Source organism: Poecilia formosa, unplaced genomic scaffold (assembly GCF_000485575.1).
Source record: "Poecilia formosa unplaced genomic scaffold, Poecilia_formosa-5.1.2 Scaffold287, whole genome shotgun sequence".
NCBI lineage: Eukaryota > Metazoa > Chordata > Actinopteri > Cyprinodontiformes > Poeciliidae > Poecilia > Poecilia formosa.
The window spans coordinates 587,401-605,911 of NW_006800226.1; the positions used below are offsets into that span (position 1 = coordinate 587,401).

General features: G+C 38.6%; 1 protein-coding gene across 2 annotated transcripts; it reads left to right on the forward strand.

Annotated features, from left to right (window-relative positions):
• Window positions 1–314: 314 nt before the first annotated feature.
• On the forward strand, window positions 315–9,288 carry lrrc56 (leucine rich repeat containing 56). Of its 2 annotated transcripts, none has more exons than XM_007571775.2 (13): window positions 315–400; window positions 525–702; window positions 1,300–1,387; window positions 1,780–1,852; window positions 2,841–2,937; window positions 3,736–3,933; window positions 5,609–5,777; window positions 5,892–6,083; window positions 6,285–6,352; window positions 6,523–6,665; window positions 7,524–7,735; window positions 7,837–8,149; window positions 8,962–9,288. In XM_007571775.2, the coding sequence occupies exons 2-13, from the start codon at window positions 538–540 to the stop codon at window positions 9,125–9,127; spliced, it is 1,884 nt and encodes a 627-aa protein (XP_007571837.1). In that variant the 5' UTR covers window positions 315–400; window positions 525–537; the 3' UTR covers window positions 9,128–9,288. The 2 variants fall into 2 exon arrangements, with proteins under 2 accessions (XP_007571837.1, XP_007571838.1); XM_007571776.2 differs by having other exon boundaries at window positions 1,792–1,852.
• The last annotated feature ends 9,223 nt before the right edge of the window (window positions 9,289–18,511 follow it).

Consider the following 18,511-nt stretch of genomic DNA (forward strand, 5'->3'; position numbering starts at 1 on the left):
TAATTTGATCCGAAATGAGTGATGGAGGTTGCGTTTTTGTCCTCTCAAGGCAACCATAGAATGGCCTGTAACACAAACTCACAAACATATACAGTTGTAACTAGAAAGCACACCGTCAAATATTTATGGTAATTAAAAACTGTCACATTTTCAGGATACATAACGTTTGCTATGCTCACATTTTAAAACACGATACATTTTTTAATAAATATTTAACTTAATAGTGGATACTTTTCTGTTTCCCCGACTGGTAGCCTGAACACTTCATATGGCTGTCGAGAACTACATATCCCAATGAGCCACGGGCCCGTTTCCAGGAAGTTGACCCCGGTTGCCAAGTAAACTTTTGTCTGTTTAGATGATCTGTAAAATGTATTGACAAGACTATTCCTTGCGTCAGGTAAAATATCTAACTTTGTATAATTTACGTACTGCGCACTGTTACTTTGTTTACAGCGAAATGTTAGTTAAACTGTTCCATAAACGATAGCTTCATAATTGTTGTTCATGGCTTCTTTCTTCAGATTGTCGTGAGAAATGAGTGTGTGTCATGACTCTGTGGTCCAAGAGGTCCGGCCTGGTACAGCACGGGTTCAAGTGACTGAGCTGAGCGGTTCAGGGAGCATCAACCCAACTCCTGCCCGTAAAGCAAACCAAGACCAAGACAAAGCAGTGGAACCATACCTTTCTCCAAAAAGACTGGTACGCTGTCTGTCAAAAAAACACCTTAAAATCAATCATTTTATATCTTAATGGACAAACATTCATGTTACTCGTGTGCAGTGTATAAAACACATCTTCTTTTAAGGATTTGTTGCATAGAATTAGAGTGCCTTGCAAAGACATTGATACCCCTTGAACTTGTCCATATTTTGTCACAAGGATTTCATGTCATAGACCCAAACAAAGTACAATTCTGAAGTTGAATCTCTGACAAGTCACTGAAATGCACTTTTTTTTTATTTCTTGTTAAAAATGTTTTTAAAAACCATGTATCATTTTCTGGAACTTCACTTTTATGTACTATTTTGTGCTGGTTTATCACATAAAGTCTTCCCACAGCGCAGTTCAGTTTGTGGCTTTAATCTGACAAATGTGAGAAAGTTCAAGGGGTGTGAATACTTATTGCAAGGCACTATTATGAAAGGACTGCTGGTGGTGTTTAAAGTTGATGTGGCCAGACAAAAAAACCTTCACACCACATTTATGGTTCCATTTAGAGAATTAAGATTTTTGGAGACATATAATTTAGCTGCATTGTTATGGTATGGCACGCCTACTATTTTTGTCCATCTACAGGAACTGTTGTGCGGTACTCATGACCTCTCTCGTGTGAACCATCTGGAGATCTGCGTAGACACCCAAGAAAATACACTGGGTGACTTTGGTGAGAAACAACTTACATTCAAGCCATATTAAAGGTCTTTTATTCAAACCTTTTTGGAAACAACAACGCCTCTACTTGTTCTAGCTGTTTGCTTTAGAAAAAGACAGTTGCGTCAGGCAGATTTAGATGTCTACAGTGGCAATTGGAAAGGAAAATGTTTACTGCGTTCATCATTGTTCTCTCAAAATCCTAGATTTCATCATGAGTTCATGATTGATGGAAACTGTATGTACAGTTCACAAATGCATCATGTTTTAGTCATGTTTCCTTTAACATAGTGGGCAGGGAGGACTAAACATTTGAAGATATGAACTGGAAATGAGGGAACTCTCTGTATTGAAATACAATAGGTCTGTCATTAAAAGTGATAGAAATATGGCTTTGCTTATCAGTTTTTCTTGCAGGTGCTTACTTGCCCAGATTAGAGCAGCTGAAAATGAACAACAGCTTCGTCATGTCATTGAGGTAGGTACTAAAACGCTGATGTTATCTTCTTTTTTTTGCGTAATATGTGAAGGAAATCAATTACAGTAAATCATCACTACAGCTTCCATACTATTCAAGAAGGATTTCATCCTTTAGCCAAAAGTAAAACCCACTGCTTGACTTTTTCACATTTATATCTTTCTCTTAAAAACATCTATGACTTAATCAAGAGAAGGGGGAAACGATTGGGGATTCGCTCCTAAGCTTCACATGTTGAGCTATGAGAAATGGTCCTCTGAGTTAGACAATGCATCGAGAAGGTTGGTGTTCACTGGAATGGTGCGCTGTTGTGCAGCTGTTATAATCTGTTGTACTTTACTCCGACATTTCCACCATTTCTCCCACAATACAGGATGTAGAGTCTGCAGCTTGTAAACCAGACTACCAGAGGTGTGACGTTTCCTGCAATCTTGGAGATACTACCGACACACGTGTTTAAGCTTCACCACCTGTTTCACAATGACACAATAGAGGGGGGTTTTGTTTCGTATCACATTTCAAATGTATTCATTTCACACTCTATGTGGCAGGACAGTCTTTTTTTTTTAGACTGTCCTGCCACATCAGAAGGCCACATCTGGGCCATTGAACTCTCTGGTTATAATTTGAGAAATGTCTGGAAGGTGAAAAAGAGCAAACGAAAAGTTAAAGATTTGTCTGCTCCACCCTGAGACCAGTGGAGCAGAGCCAGTTGGACATGTGCTGCCTCTGACAGCGCTTCCTGCTCAGGGCTAAGAGAGCTGTAGTAGAGAGCATGATCCAGGGTTAGATATATTTTAAAGCTGACTTGTTTTAAAATGTGCAGTAGGGGTAGATTTGTAGAAGAGAAGCAACATAGAATTTCCAATGGAAAATAAAATTGTTTCAATTTCTAAAAGGAAACTTAGCTGGCCTTTCTCATTATTGACAGCATTATCATCTCCTTGCGCTGCCTGTCCCTCTACTTTGTGCTACTCTGTCTCTCTAGAGACCTGGGAACCACCCTGTCCCACCTGCAGGTGCTGTGGATGTCTCACTGCTGCCTTCAAGACTTAAGTGGCATTTCTACATTTGATTCTCTTAAGGTAGACTATAACAGTCATAGAAGATTGCTTAAAAACTCATACTATGATCATCGTGTATCCTTGTTAGTAAAGATCCTTGCAAAAGTATCTGTACCTCAGAAACTTCTCTTCAGTTTATCCTGTTACAACAACAACAACAACAACAAATGTCAATGTGATAGAACAACTCAAAGTAAAATTTGCAGAAAACAGCAGAGGTTTGTGAGCGGTAACCAACTGTATGTGACTCAGGTATGATGAGGCAGAGACACACCTAAATCCTGCAGAACACCAGCCCTCGAGGCCTGGATTTGAGGATTCTTGGTCTAGTGGAGAGTCTCTGAAAAGACTTGAAGGCAGAAGTTCCCAGATGCTCTCCATCAACTCTGACTGAGCTTCAGCTGTTTTGAACAGAAGAAAGAGGGAACATCTCTAGATATGCAGAACTGGTGGAGAGAGACCGCCCAAAGGGCTTTCACTTGTGGTTGCAGTGAATTGCAGTGAATGGTGATTTTACAAAGTGTTAACTCAGGAGGGTTGAATAAATGGCACAGTTTTCACATTTCAATTTGTAGAAAATATCAACTATTATTCAACCTTTTTTTGCTTAACTTCAGGATTTTGCTCTGCTTTGCGTTGGTCTATCACATAAAATTCTAATAAAATACATTGAAATTGTAATGTGACACAAATGTACAAAAAAAAACGTTTAAGAAATGTGAATATATGTTTTTTCACATATTTCCAAGGTTCTGTATTTAAACTTGCTCAATGTGTTTCTTTCTGTTCACTTTCTGTGATCCTTTGTTCCTGCTTCAGGAGCTCTACCTGCCCTATAACAATGTGTCCGACCTAAGTCAGGTTGCCATGCTGGAGAACCTGCGGCTTTTAGATTTGGAAGGGAACTGTGTGGACGACCTTATCCAGATTCAGTATCTGGGTTTGTGTCCCAATCTCCAAACTCTCACCCTGGAGGGGAACCCTGTGAGCAAACGCCCTAACCCTGCTTCCCCTCAGGTAGGGAATTTCTTTTGGCACACAACTGAATCAGTCTGTATATATTTAACTTAGCATTTTTCCATATGACAAGAATTGTCCTGGCTATGTTACATACACTGTAATGTTGTTCGTTCAACATTTGCTTCTCTGGTTGGGTTTTCGCTAGGATCAGTAACATGTAAAGGACCAAAAGTCCAAATGATTTGTTTTGTGCATCCACCAATTCATACGGAACAACTTGAAAATATACTCTCTGGGTATCTTTACTGTATCTTAGGGTTTCTCAAGGTAAATTTCCCCCCGAGAGGGTGAAGCTATCAAAGTGGCAGAAGTCTGGCAAAATCTAAAAGAAGCCTGTGAACGGTTGGAGTTGAATAAATCTTGTGCAAGGAGCTGGGCAGAGCTCCTAAACAGGAAGTGTTGTATTCAGTTGGTGTTGTAAAAGCCTGCTTGCAAATGCAGCTCGTGCCTGTGATCATCCACCAGTGTCTCCTGTGCGCGCAGTGCTGCCGGTGTGCTGGCACATGAAAGTATGTTTGTGGCGATCTGCTCTGGTCGCACAAAAAGATATCAAAAACCCAAAACTTAACAGTTGAATAGCTGACAGGGTTTTACAGCGATGCGTCATAGCAAACAACAGGTTTTGTCGTGATGTTGCAGAACAAAGTCTGACTGGAAACAGGCCAATGCACTGTTAAATTAATGTAAACGTCATGTAGGTGAATCAACTCTCTATGCCTCTGTTATTTTCCTGGATGCACGATACCAAGCTGCATTTAGCTGCGAGTTTTTTGGGCCTCTGTGAATGTGTTTATTTACACCCACCAGTGGAGCATTAATTAGGAAACTAGGGCAATGAGTAGAGATGCTGAGCTGAATATGCATTAGGCATGTGCTTTGTAGTAATTGTGGGATTCTTGGGTTTGCTCTCTCCCCCCAAACCAACACTTCTCTCTCTGTCTCTCTTTCCATCACACACAAATGCACACATCCGCTCACTTCCTCTCTGTTAGACGATCTTTCTCTTCCCTCTTTCTTTTTGGTTTTGTCCTTGCCTGTCTCTTGTCTTTCTCTTTTTTTATTCACGGCATCTGTGGGATTTAGTAAAAGCCAGGAGTGACGAGCCCTAGTTTGATTTCTCGGTAGCTAAGAAATTGGCTGGTGTGCCTTTGCAGATCAACATTAAGTGCAGTACTTAATTTGCATCTGGTAGTAACCTGTTCCAGACATTAGATTCAGATACTTTTAGTCTAAACACAGGAAATGTTCGAAAATATTCATCAGACCAAAAAACAGAAACACTTGTAATACAGAAAAGTGGGCCTAGTTGAAACTACATTTGATACCTGCTTAAAGTTTGTTATTTGCAATAGGTACTTTTAGTCTGACAAAGGATTCTCATTGGAAATCATATACTATTTAATTAACTATGACTTTGCATAAAAAATAGCCATTGATCTTTCTGTCTATTCAGGGATTTTCTGTGTCAGACCAACACAATGTCATTGAAAATTGTGAGCCAGCAAGGAAATGATACTGGACATATAGATTTAACTTTGACTGGACCCTTTGGAAACATAATTGTGTGTCGTCCTTTAAATATTTTCCTCTTAAAAACTTTGAGGTGGAACACACATGTGTCCTCTGCATTTACATCGTCTCTCCTCGTCATTGTTTTGTCTCCTTTGCTTAGGCTGAAGAGTATAATTACAGAGCAGCAGTGAGGGAGTTGGTCCCTCAGTTGCGTTACCTAGATGATGTGAAGGTGGAGGAGGACAAGTTGACCTGCTGTAGCACCACGCAGGAAGACTGGGACATTCTCAGAATGTCTTTTCAAGAGTCCAACTCCTTCGAGGTTGCTGGTAAAATAAATAAATAAATAAATAAATAAATAAATGTTTGAATGCGTGTCTTTATGCAATATATTTGATTGCAATTGTCTCTATTTAATTGACATCTAACTTCTCAATTTGTAGAAAAGATAGCAAGGCATCTTCGTCATGGTGCACACATTACCGGTCCTTCGGGTGCCAGACCTGCGTCGTCTGCAAGCATGAGGCCCATTTTGGCGACTGGGCGCAAACTTCTTTCCCCTCCTGGATCAAGACCAGCGTCTTCAGAGTCTGATGTAGCATCAGTGGAAGCAGAAACCAGCACCCTTACGCACGGTGTGGCTCAGCTTTGGTTAATCCTGACATGTACATTTAGGTTTAGTGATACCTGCTGTTCTGTTTTGAAACGCATAAACAGTAAGCAATCCAAACAGCGACCACCCTGGCCTAACAGTGCCACCAAGAGGCTCCAGTTGTTTCGTCTTGCCAGATGTCTTTGTAATTTACTGCTGTCTCTCTCATCTGCTGGATGTGGAGGAGCTGGCAAGATCCTGTTCTGTGGGAATCCTGTGCAGGCCGTTCGGGCAAGGAGAGAAAAGTTAAACGTGAGAAACAATGCATCTATCTGACTCCCCAAATCAATACACTCTATCACTGATCAAAACAGTACAGATGAAAATCGCTACTGGTCTGATACAGTACAAAAAGTAAGCTCACAGTAAAAAAAAAATAATAATAATAATAACCTGTTATCTCTCTCTCTGTTGCCTCTTAGACGGCACCAACCAGATCCTCTTTGGTCCTTCGCGACCTTCCCATCCATGTGCCAGAACACACGTATGACCTAAATGAGCCTGATCCTGAGGAGCGTGTCAATGTGTTTGCAGAGTTGCGGGCCTGGAGGGAACAACACAGCAAGTAAAAATTGATTGCAAGCCTCACTTTTATTTATGCTCATAGCTAAATATTGTAAAAGCCTTTTTTTTTTTTGTTACTCTTTTGGCTCACGTCTCATTTCAGATGTGGTTGAATCACATTTTTAGCCTTTAACCATATCTTTACAAGGGGCAGGGTGTTTTATCCATGAGGTATAGAAAGCTCTAAAGAAGAAGAAAACAGAGATCTTTCTGGGGCACACTTGGAAACCCAGGGATAGGAGCTGAATGTGCTTGTAAATACACTCAGATGTGAATTTATTGGTTCATAAAATATGTTATTTATCTTATCTTTTGGGGTGATTCTGCAGGCAAGTCAGATGCAATTTCACCTACCTTGCCTGCAGGTGGCGGTCAGAAGGCCCAGTGGCACCAGTGCATAGCAGCTTTACTTCTGTCAGACTGTCCCAGAACAACTGTGGCTACAGTGTAGTAGCTTTCCACCATCAATGTGTGAATGACTGAATGTAGTGCGAAGCACTGTGGGCTCCTCTGGACTTGATAAAGTGCTGTACAAGTAAAAGCCATTTACCATTTATCCATATGAAATCTGGCAATAAATGTCTGAACGGTAAATAATTTTCCTTAATGTGGGAGCACTTTTATTGCAAGATACTTTTTTTAAAAAAAGGAATGAGATTTGTACTATTATGAGATCTGGAAACATATCATATGATAATATTATATCATATTACAATTACATTCTTTCTTATTATATCATGCATCCCCTTTGCATAACTCAAATAAATGTAGCTGTGCTCACTGATTGTGTTATTTTGTGTAAGAGATCATGAAAAGTTTGGGAACTACTGCTGTATTTTTTTTCTAACTTGTTTTCCAGACAGCTAGCAATTATAGAGAAAGAGCGGTTGCCACAGGTCCTGGTTATTCACCATTCTGATGAAGAAGAAGCCGAAAGAGAGGAGGAGGAGGAGGAAGAAGGCTTTGGTGGTATGAAGAGCGACAGTAGTGACGAAGATCAAGAAGAAGACGAACTCTGTGACGGCTTAGCTACTGGCTCACCAGACTCATCGTTTCAGTCTCTTTCCCCAGGTGAAATATTGAATGCATAAAGTAACTACATTCTCCATTTCTATACATGATTACTCAAACTATAACAGTTAAGAAGGGTTTTTCTTTCTTATTGTTGTCAGACCTGAATCAACAAGAAACATCTTTCCCCAACATGGTCCCACTGTCCCTGTCTACAGACACCACACCTTGTCCTTCCCCTCCTGTTCATGTCACTGCAGCTCCTGTGAACACGAAGCTGCCAGGCATTCGTGCCCGCAAGCTTCGTCTCCCTCTGTCCCATCCAGAGCAGCTCAGCAGAAAAGACTTGGCCCCTCAAACTCTGTCAGCTGCAGCAGAAACACAACTCATGTCCAAGAGACATGTGGCAAGGCCCACTTACTCACCCCACCCACCTCCGAAACGTTATCCATGTGAAGGACCAGTGATTTCAAGGTATGGCAATAATAAACAGTTACTTTTTGGGCTGATTTTTATTATTTTGTTTTGTTTAAATTGTTAAACTCCAATTTAAGCAAGGATACCATTTATTTCATTTTTATCTGTTGAAAACTTTGTTAATTGTGAAAATCCAGACACTATTGCAAATGGAGAATTGTTTTTCAATTGGCATCAACTTATTTAGGGGTACAGAATCATTGCATCAACCCCTGCAGTTGGTCATCAGCTCAGATTTCTTTGAATTTACTATTCAGATTCCAGGAAATCTGTCTATTTCTTTCATTTTTCCTTATTTGTGTATGAAGTTTTGTGCTTTAAATCCTTCCGTTTTAGGTATTCCATTAATTTAAAATTAATCTTAATCATATTATTAGATGTTAGTGTGTTTTACTTATATATTCTTTAAAAGAAAGTCAAATTTGATTTTTGTTCCAAAAATAAAAGATGAGCTGTCTTTCGAATAAATAATGCTCAGACATGTGTTTTTGTACTGATGCTGTGCTTATTTAACACCAGTGAATATTTGATAATCTTTCATTTCTTTGTCCAGAAATTAAATTGTGCAACTTCTCAAATACAAAATCACAGCTTTTAGGTCTTCAGCTGAGGAGGTGTAATTACAACAACTGCCGGTTAAAAAGCATATTTTTACGTATGATTCTTTAGCAAATAAATTGTCAATATAATTTAACAAGACAAAAACTTTTGTAAATCATAAATGTTTCAATTTTACATGCATATTTTTTTTAGATCAGATTTTTTTTTTTTTTATTATTATTAGAACTTTTACTTGTATTATCTTTCAGTGCGGGTATGGAGAGGGCCAGTCTACCTTTGACCTCCAAGCAAAAGATGTCAAAAGTCCTCCAGAGACCAGTGATATCCCGCCCTCACACTGCTAGAGCAGTTCTGCAGAAACATCCCCAGCAACATCTACTCCAGCCGTCCAGAGGGAGCTCAGACCTGGACTGACACCGTGCTGGCCTGCCTTCCAGGCGTTAGGCCTTGTCATTTCTGTTCAGCTTGTACATCCTTTATTCAGCTCTGGTTCATTTCTAGTTGCTCACACTGCAGATGGGAGCAAAGCAGAAAACTAAACCCCAGAATGGAGGTGTTGAGGAAACACACTGAAAAATATGACACATCCTTGCGTCTAAGTGGAAACCAATGTTGGAGAATCGCTTATACAGATGCCCAATGTTTTATAGTTGCTTCCATATCGTGTCTGGTATCTCCATAAAACCACACTGAGGGCCGTTATGGACATTTAATTGTAGTTTAACGCTAAATACAGGCATAAATCTCACCAATAGACCTTCATACTTATCCAATAGTTTTCTCTTTTTTTCCACTCTTCCTTTGGGGAGTGCTGTAGGAATTCAGACATACGTTTGGATGTGGTGTTGACACTGGTCTTTGGGTCACAGCCAGAGGAAGTGGGGAAGAGTGGACCTAAAGAGACACACACACAGGCCCCTTTTCTCTCCCCCTCCTGAAAAAGGTAACCCTCATGTGAAATATCCCAGAATGGGACGCATCCCTCTATTTGATCCATTGATTATAATTGTTTATATCATGTTTTGAGAAAGCAGGGAATCTTTATATTTTAAGATGTGTACCCTTGATTTGTTTGAAATAATTTATTTATCAAACAGTTTTGAGTTCTTGCAGGACACCAATGTTGAGGGAAGCCATTGTTGGAAAATAAGCACGATTAAAGGTTTATAAACTTCAACTTTAAGAACTCTTTTTTTTTTCTTTCTCAAAACCCTCATATTTTATTCAGTTAAAGTAGTAAATTAATCTATTCAGTTACATGTGAAAGTGTAACTAAAAGGCAAAACTTGAAGAAAGATTTTCCCAAATGTCATCCGGAATTATAGGAGCCATTGTGACTAATCTAACTGATGTAGGAATCTGATACAGCCTCTAGAGGGCATAAGCTCCACACTTTTTTAAGAACAACATTGCTTTCACAACCTTTTGAAAATCCATGAAATATACTGTAAAACTCAAGTCCTTTTTTTCCCCCTATCTTTTCACCCCCATCAGATTAGTCAGAGTGAGTGTAATGTATCGTAAACGTTTGAAAGAGCTTATTTTAAACACACACACTAATGAAATTTAAAGGGAAAAAGAAATGTACTGAATCATGATAAGCAATGGAGTGGAACAAATGAAGTTCAAATGAAGTTCAGATTTTGTTATTGTGACTTATTGCAGACTGTTTTCCTGCAGTAATTGGAAATCACCTCTCTGCTCAACTGTGAAGGACAATCTGAGACTAACGTGTCGCAAGAACTCACCGAAAACCACCGGCTAGATGAGGACAAGACACACTCAATATCTTTGCTTTACCCGAGGGTATATAATGTTGAGACGAGTTTGTTTCGAAGATGTCACAAACATCATTATGTCTAGTTTCATCTCAGGGGAACTGCTTTAACCGGGAAGTTGATATTACTATGCTTGCCCAGGCTATCTGTGTCTTGGTTTGCAAATGCTCATTTCAGACATCATAAGCACTCAGCATATTATGGTCTTTCTTGCATAAGTTTTCATTTCGGATTAAGAAGTAATGGCATGCTTATAGGAATGCATTAACTGTGCAAACATGCCCATGGGTACAGAACTGGTAGACGGTGGTTATGTAATCTGTTTTTCCATGTCTTATCTTCGAAGAATTTCCATAACTGTACCATCTCCCTTGGTTCATTGAGTTTTTTTCATAATGAGGATTACTGCACTCCCTTGGATCCTGTCAGGTGTTTTAAGTCTTGGGATCACATCTCAACACATAGATAGAGAAGAACCGAAGTGAAACTAGCGGTGCTTTTCACCCTACCCCAGTGTTTCTCAACCCTGGTCCTCAGCGCCCCCCTGCTCTGCATGTTTTAGATGTGCCTCTATTCCAGAACAGCTGATTCAAATGATTGCATGACCATCAAGTACTGCAAGAAGCCTGTCAATCACCCAGAGATACAATTCAGGTGTGTGGCAGAAGGGAAATACCTAAAACATGCAGGACAGGGGGGCGGTGAGGACCAGGGTTGCGAAACACTGCCCTACCCAGTTCAAGTAATCTTCTAATTTCTCTGACAGATATTATTCGCACATCTGGCCCTAGAGAAGCTTTGCAAAACTCCATTTATTAGAGATAATGAGACAAACCAGAAATGTTTTTTTTTCTGGCTGAATAAAAGGTGATTGTAAAAAAAAAAAAAAATTCCTTATTCATCTGATACAAAGAAAAACAAAGGTGGCACTGAAGTGAGTGACTAATTTTATTTGGTGACTGTGACAGATAATATCATTGGGACTGGGAGGCTACACCAGTGGGAGCTTGTACATCCAAGCTCAATGTTTCTGCAGGTGGTGGGTCCATGTTGATAGAGTCTCCTTCCTTATGCTGATCCCCAGCAGCCAAGGCTCAACCAGTGGGAATCTCAGTTTGCTCCCCTAAGACTCCAATCCACGGAGTCAGGTCTTGGGGAAAAGGCCTACCATCAGTGAGACTGTAGAATTGCTCTCAGTCTGACCCACCTGCAATTACGATCATACATTTCAGATCATGATTTAAAAAGAACAAGATCCTGGGTACAAGGTGCTGAAACTGGATTTCAGAGAAGAGTGACAGGACTCAGCTTTTAGAGACAGGGCAAGGAGCTCCATCACCTTAGGGGAACTTATAGGCAACTGCATCAAAAGGTTTAAGTTTAGACGGTCTGGTCGTCTTATAAGAGATAAAGGGGAAGACCCAGAACCTGCTGGAGGGACTTTATATGTGTTTTGGACTGGGATCTCCGAGGATGAGTTACAGAGTGTCACTGTGGAGAGGAATCTTTGGGATTCCTTCCTTGACCTTTTTGCTCCCACAACCTAATCTTGGACAAGAGGGAAAAGATGGAGGAATGGATAGATAATGTTTTACACAACAGAAACAAAGCTCCCCCTATGGCAACTACTACATCTGTTATTTTCAAAGAAAGACAAGATGTCAGCATGTACTGTGAGTACTCCAAATGTAATTACCAAATGACATTAAGTGGAATCAATTATGTTCATGTTCATTGAAGGTCTAGTTGTATTCCTCTAAATAATAAAAATGCTACACATTCTTGTAACTGCAGCCAAGGGGATATGGGTGTGAACAATTAGGAGAGATGAACTCATTCTAGTCCAATTAGATTATCATTATTTTGTTTTGACTTGCAGTGATTCCTTCTTTTTTCACTCGGGCGTTACAAATGAAAATACTTTTAGTGTGAGTTCAGACAGGCCCAGGAAAAGGTGTTTATGCATTACTGCAAGATTCTGCCGGAAGAAAGATTCCATTCTCCGTGAGGAATTTAAGCCTCGTAACTCACTTTCTGTTGACACCTTTACAATCAAGTGGAGACATGGAGTACTTAATAGCAAATGAAAGGTATAAATACAGTGTAATTTACTGCTGTACACTCACTTGAGTCGGAATTCTTCTTCCTGTCTGATCACATCATCCATCTGCATGCCAAACCAATATTTGTACTGCTTTTGCCACACAAGTTTTAAGGAACAACTCTTGTGGCGATGTTAATTATCCACTACCAACTAAGAGTACAGTTATATTTAAGATCAAATGCCAACGTTTTCATGCAATCATGCAACGTTTCAATGCAGTAAAATATGCAATAAAGATGTAAATCTCATTCTGGAAACCAACAGATGAGAAACAATGTGTGAAACACATTTTAATGATTATTTTACTATACCTAATCAAGATACTGGAAAAAATGAAGTATTATGATTCTCTTTCAGGGTTATTTGTCTCAGTTGAAGAGAGTGGCAAGGAGAACAAGAGGTTATCTTCTTTTCAAGCGAGTGAGGCAAAATCTTTTGGAGTGGGGCAGAAATCGGATAGCTGAACCCAAATTACATTATTTATATTGCACATGTTTATAGACCCACATCAGCCTGTACACGTTTTAATAACCCAGACAGAATGAAAGTCAGCACAAGAAAATAGAGTAACATTGTACTCAAGCAAGCATGATACTTCATAAAAAATATAACACTAGTTAAAGTAAAGTTCAACGCAACAAAACTCCTAAAAGTATTTTTTGAGGTAAATGTGACTTCACTACTCATGTGCTCTAGACACGTGCAATATTTGCCACCTCATGGCTCGTGGGAGAAATATCAGCTGGCACAACCTCAGATAAAATCGAATTTAGTCAGGACAGGGGAATTTCAAAAGCCATCCAAGTGGAACACAAACTGCAGTGCAATCTGCTGTCATCTAGCACAACCTTCCAGCCAGGTTGATTGTTTTCATATTTCTGAATGAGATTACGTCAGAACGCCATGGCATCGTTCAGCTGCTTACATCAAGTGATGCGCTGGACAAGCATTTTATCACTAAGTAGATCAAAACATTGTCAATACAAAGGCAGTAGAGTATTTGCTGTTTGCCATGGCAACAGGGTGCTCCCGGGGCAAGTCCTGTAAAAGAAATGTTGAGATAAGCACACAAGTTGGCATGTTTTATCACCACTGATTCCATCCTGTCACTATTTATTGAACAAAAAGCAGTTTTTGTAAATAAATAAATAGGTACATTCCCCTAAACCCTAAGAATGCGTTAAAAACATAAAATAGTTACTTTCACTGTGAAAGCAATGCTGGAATATGCACTTTAGCCTTTGTACCTTTAACTGTTACTGTAAACATCAACAAAAGATCTTTATGACATGTCTTATCTGTTGGGGGAACTTATTTGTTTCCTCCTATTCATATTTTACTGAACTTCTTCTGTCGGTTTTTACCTTTTCGGTCCAACTTCCTTAATCTCACCCTTATAGGTTCCCTTTTTATTTTTCTTGACATCATAACAAATTATTGTTGTTCTCCTCCATAACTTTACATTTTTTAATTTTTGCATTTATACCTCTTAAAGTTAAACATGTTAACAGTTTTTAAAAAAAGTCATGGCGGGATTGTTCTTAGGCAGTGAAGTCTAACATGACTGAGGAAAAAAAAATAATTTGACTGGATAAGTGATAAGTTAAGTTTGAAATAGATTTAGAACTTGCACAGCATGAAAACTACAATGTGTCCACTCAGAAAGCAGCAGAGCTTTCGTCATGAGACTGGAATCAAAAGAGAAAAGCCACAAAGAGTTTGACTGCATCATTGTACCGTCCACAGAACAAATACCTCTTGTTTTGACCTATTTATTCAGCCACTTGAAAATAAAAGACATTTTTATTGTATCACTTAGAAAACAAATTCTTTATTTGGTATATGTTAAATATCTCTTACCTTCCTTGTCCATCACTGCCACTGACGTATTGACTTTCACTGGTTTAAAGTTGAAACCAGTTATACACATATACTATAAAAAGATACTAATTTATTGATATTAGATTATGGTAAATCTGACTAAATTTATGTTTCTTTTTTCAGGATTACCAAACATATTTGCTTAATGTAACAATGATTTTTTTTTTCAAATTCAGATGTTTACATTTCATTAGTATTTGGTAGAAATGCCAAACCTGGTGACTTGAGTCAAACATTTAGGAATCCTTATAATAGTTTACAGGAATTTTGGCCCATTCATCCAGACAGACATTTCAATAAAATAAATTTAAAATTTCGGCACTTAGGAAAATAAAATAATTCCAGTATTCCTTATCAGCCTAAAACAACAACAAAATTAGAAAGTGAGAAAAAAAAAAAAGATTATATGTTTCTTACACATAAAAATTTTGTAAATATCTAGTTTCTTTGCATCTGCAAAGAAACTAGATGTGTGCTAGACTGTCGTAAAAGGGAACTATACTTATGCAGCATTTTGCCTTGTGATTAAATTTAAATGCTGTGTTCTGATTTGGCTTCACTGAAGTGCAAGTTCACCACACAATCACCCTTGAGTTTCCTTTTTTGTTTATTAGTGCTGTGCCGTTTTAAGAGAAATAAATTGGCAGGCCATGTTTTGTGAACAAGCCTATAGTTAGTTATGAAACTTTCGTCTCGTCTTAGAAGCAGACCCAATCTCCAGGTTGAAGTGCATCCCAAGATTTATCTGTAAGCCTGGAGCAAAAACATACCTATTATCCAGTGGCAGGCGTATATAGGTTTGTTAATCCTTAGGTGTTTTTCTGAATCACCTTTAAGAAAGAAAAAAGGAAAGTGGCAGAGGTTAGAGCTTCATCTACTGGTAACACCGTTATGTACTGTTCTTGTCACGTTTGCTGGCAATTGGACCCCTAATTGCTTTTTCTGAAAAGTAGACCTGGCCGCCACTGGTGAGGAAGGGTATAATTTACTAGCTCTCAGGCAATGTATTACAAGAAAAATCATTGTGTTCAAGTGCAGAGTATATTGCCAAGAAAGTGAGACGTGTGATTTCAGCCTGAGCAATAAAGCCAGCCTCTAAAGCTTCTAGACTGCACTGTCTCTTAGTTATGATGGGAATTTACATGAGAAAGTTTTACTATATAACTACCACACAGGCACATGCCAGACTGAACTATAAAGCTCAAGGAACTGTACTTTGTAAGGATTTCATCATCCAGTATATGTTTATTTATTTATCTATTCAACAAACTTAAAAAGAAATTAAAATGGTAGCAGCTGAGAGCTCCTTCTCCTGTACGGTGGAAACGTTTTGTGCAATTTTAAAGAAAGTTATTCCCCCCCTCCCCCCTTTTTTTGTCAGAATGCAAGTAAAACCAAATATGTTAACTTTGAAGATAAGATTTAATACCGAGCTAAAAACAAACATCTTAGAAGGTGAAGCTTAAAGAGAAAAGAAGATCGGAAATTAATGTATTCCCTGTCTTTAGTTTTCTCCTGAGATTGTATTTCTGCATCACTGGCTTTTCCAGGTGATTTGTGTCCATTGGCCTTTTTTTTCCCCTGGCATCTGCTTTGCTTTAGGGTTGTCAGTCGTGAAGCTTTTGGGTCTAAGGTCAGCTTCAGCATCAGCTTTTCAGCTAAGAATGTGCCTTTTTCTACCCCTTATTTGTTCACGCTGGATCTCATGGTGCTGATCCAAGTGATTAAATGTAATTGACAGTCACAGAAAACACAACCTGACTCACTCTGAAAGCATTGTTTTTTTCTAACAATGGTAACATTGAAAGGCAGTTCAAAGCCACCTGAGTTGTGCATTATTCAAAAAAGGCAGTTTGCTTATTTCACAAATAAATGTTGTTTAAGCAGAGAGCTGCCTTCATGAGCAGCTTGCTCAACTGCTCATGGAGTTGACATCAGCTCATTTTGGTTATTTTAACCTACAGGAAGAGAACAACAAAGGGTTTAATTTTGTGTAGCTATCCATTCATTTTACGCCAAAGGAAAAAAAAAGTTTTACCTTTGCTTTAAGTAAAGAAAAGTAGATCAAGTAGACGTAATTATTATTGAATAATGACTTTTTAGTATTTTCTCGAGATTGTCATACAATAAGAATCTTATCACATGTCTACCCACCAGATGAAGACTGCATTTTATTAGGAAACACAGACACACTTGTGTTTATTCAGTATCATAGTTGAAATAGTAATGTCTGTTTATTCTTTAACACATGAAAGCTAACAATGAATTTAAAATGTTATTGCCTTTTGAATAAATATATAGGAACTGTATTACTTTGTAATTGTACTTTGATTTGGTTAAAGAATTGATATATTTAAATCTGTAAATCTTTAGAAATACCAAGCCTTCTGATTCAAGAAATAAATGCAGGGATTTGATAAATCACAAACTAGCAAAAGCACTGAACTTTTACATTAGTTATATATGCGTAAAAAGGAATGATAAAATAAAAAATGGTTTTCCTTCCATTTTCATCTTTCCTATTGAAGCGCACCAAGTTTTCGCTTATTTTTTTATTTTTCATTTTTCTCTTTCTTTCTCTCTTAGGAGCATGAAGGGAGTGGTATTTGGGCAGTCATGTGACTTTTTGTCCGAAAACACAATTGCCGGTGTTTGCCATTGGCCGGTTTTCTTTGAAAGAGCGTTGGTTTCCAGGGTGACGGGAGGGAATGGCGGCACCGCTTTGCTTTTCTCTACAGCTGCCCCCCCCCCTCCCCTCTGCATTGCTCAGAGCCAGTCGCCCTGACACTGCAGCCTGTGGTGGTGGATCAGGTAGCATGTGAGAACAACACAGACAGTCACAGAGTTGTCTGGCTCGCTCTTCCTCCTCTTACTCTTCCCGTATTCTCATCGGACAGGCGCTTATGAAGACTATTAGACTACAGGAGGTAAGTTAGGACAAACCTGTTTTGCTGGATTTATTTTTGGAGTTTTTTTTCTTCTTTTTTTCAACTTCTCTTGCTGAACATGTGGCTGAAGTTATTTTCAGTGTCAAAACTACAACAAATGGATATTAGAGTTAATGGTTTTAAACAGTCAGAACAGCAATTTCAAACTGTCTTTCTTTCTGTTGTCATTGTTACCACATCATTTAACTGTCATAACTCGGACCTTGTTTTGTGAAAACGTAGATTGTTTTTTTCGTGGCAGAACATATGGAGATATTCTATAATTTGACACATGAGACGATAATTTAGAAAGTATTGATAAATTATAATTGTTGTGGAATCAGTTTTGTGTATTATGGTTGTTTTGTTGTTCTGAAACATTCATGCTTTGTTATTTCCCATAAGCCTCATTGACGCGATGGGAGCATCACCTCTATGAAGTGAGTGGTGAGCAAACTAACCATTGCTGCTATATTTAGGGGGAAAGGGACAAGACACTAGAGAAAATAACATTTGACATCAAGCGGTTTAATTAGAACAGGCGTATACTGATAAAATAATATAGTTATTTATTTTTATTAGAACTATAATTTAATTTAGAAAATAGTCAAATTATCTTTTAATGTGTTTTCTGAGTTCTGTTTGTCTCATTGTTCATCCACGGTGGTTTAATTAGTAGACACTTTATACCTTAGCAGTAGTGGCATGCATTCAAAGTGACAGAGAGCAGACAAAATGTCAGACACCATTTCAAGAAGCTTAAACATCTTCGCTGTTGATTATTTTTTTATGTACCGTATTTTCCGCACTATAAGGCGCACCTAAAAAAACCTTCAATTTCCTCAAAAGCCGACAGTGCGCCTTATAATCCTGTGCACCTTATATATGGACCAATATTGAGCCATCACAGATCTAGCAACTACGGTTAGCAGCCGCCGACTTCCTTTTCGCCCTTAGAAGAAGAAGCGCGCGGTGCATGCTGGGATAGTTGTCAGAACGCTGGTTTGTTAATAAAGTTTGACTGACCTATCTACCCATAGACATAAATACGTATCTACCTACCGTCTATAATCAGGTCATCTGCAGGTCATTTAGCACCACGTTCTCC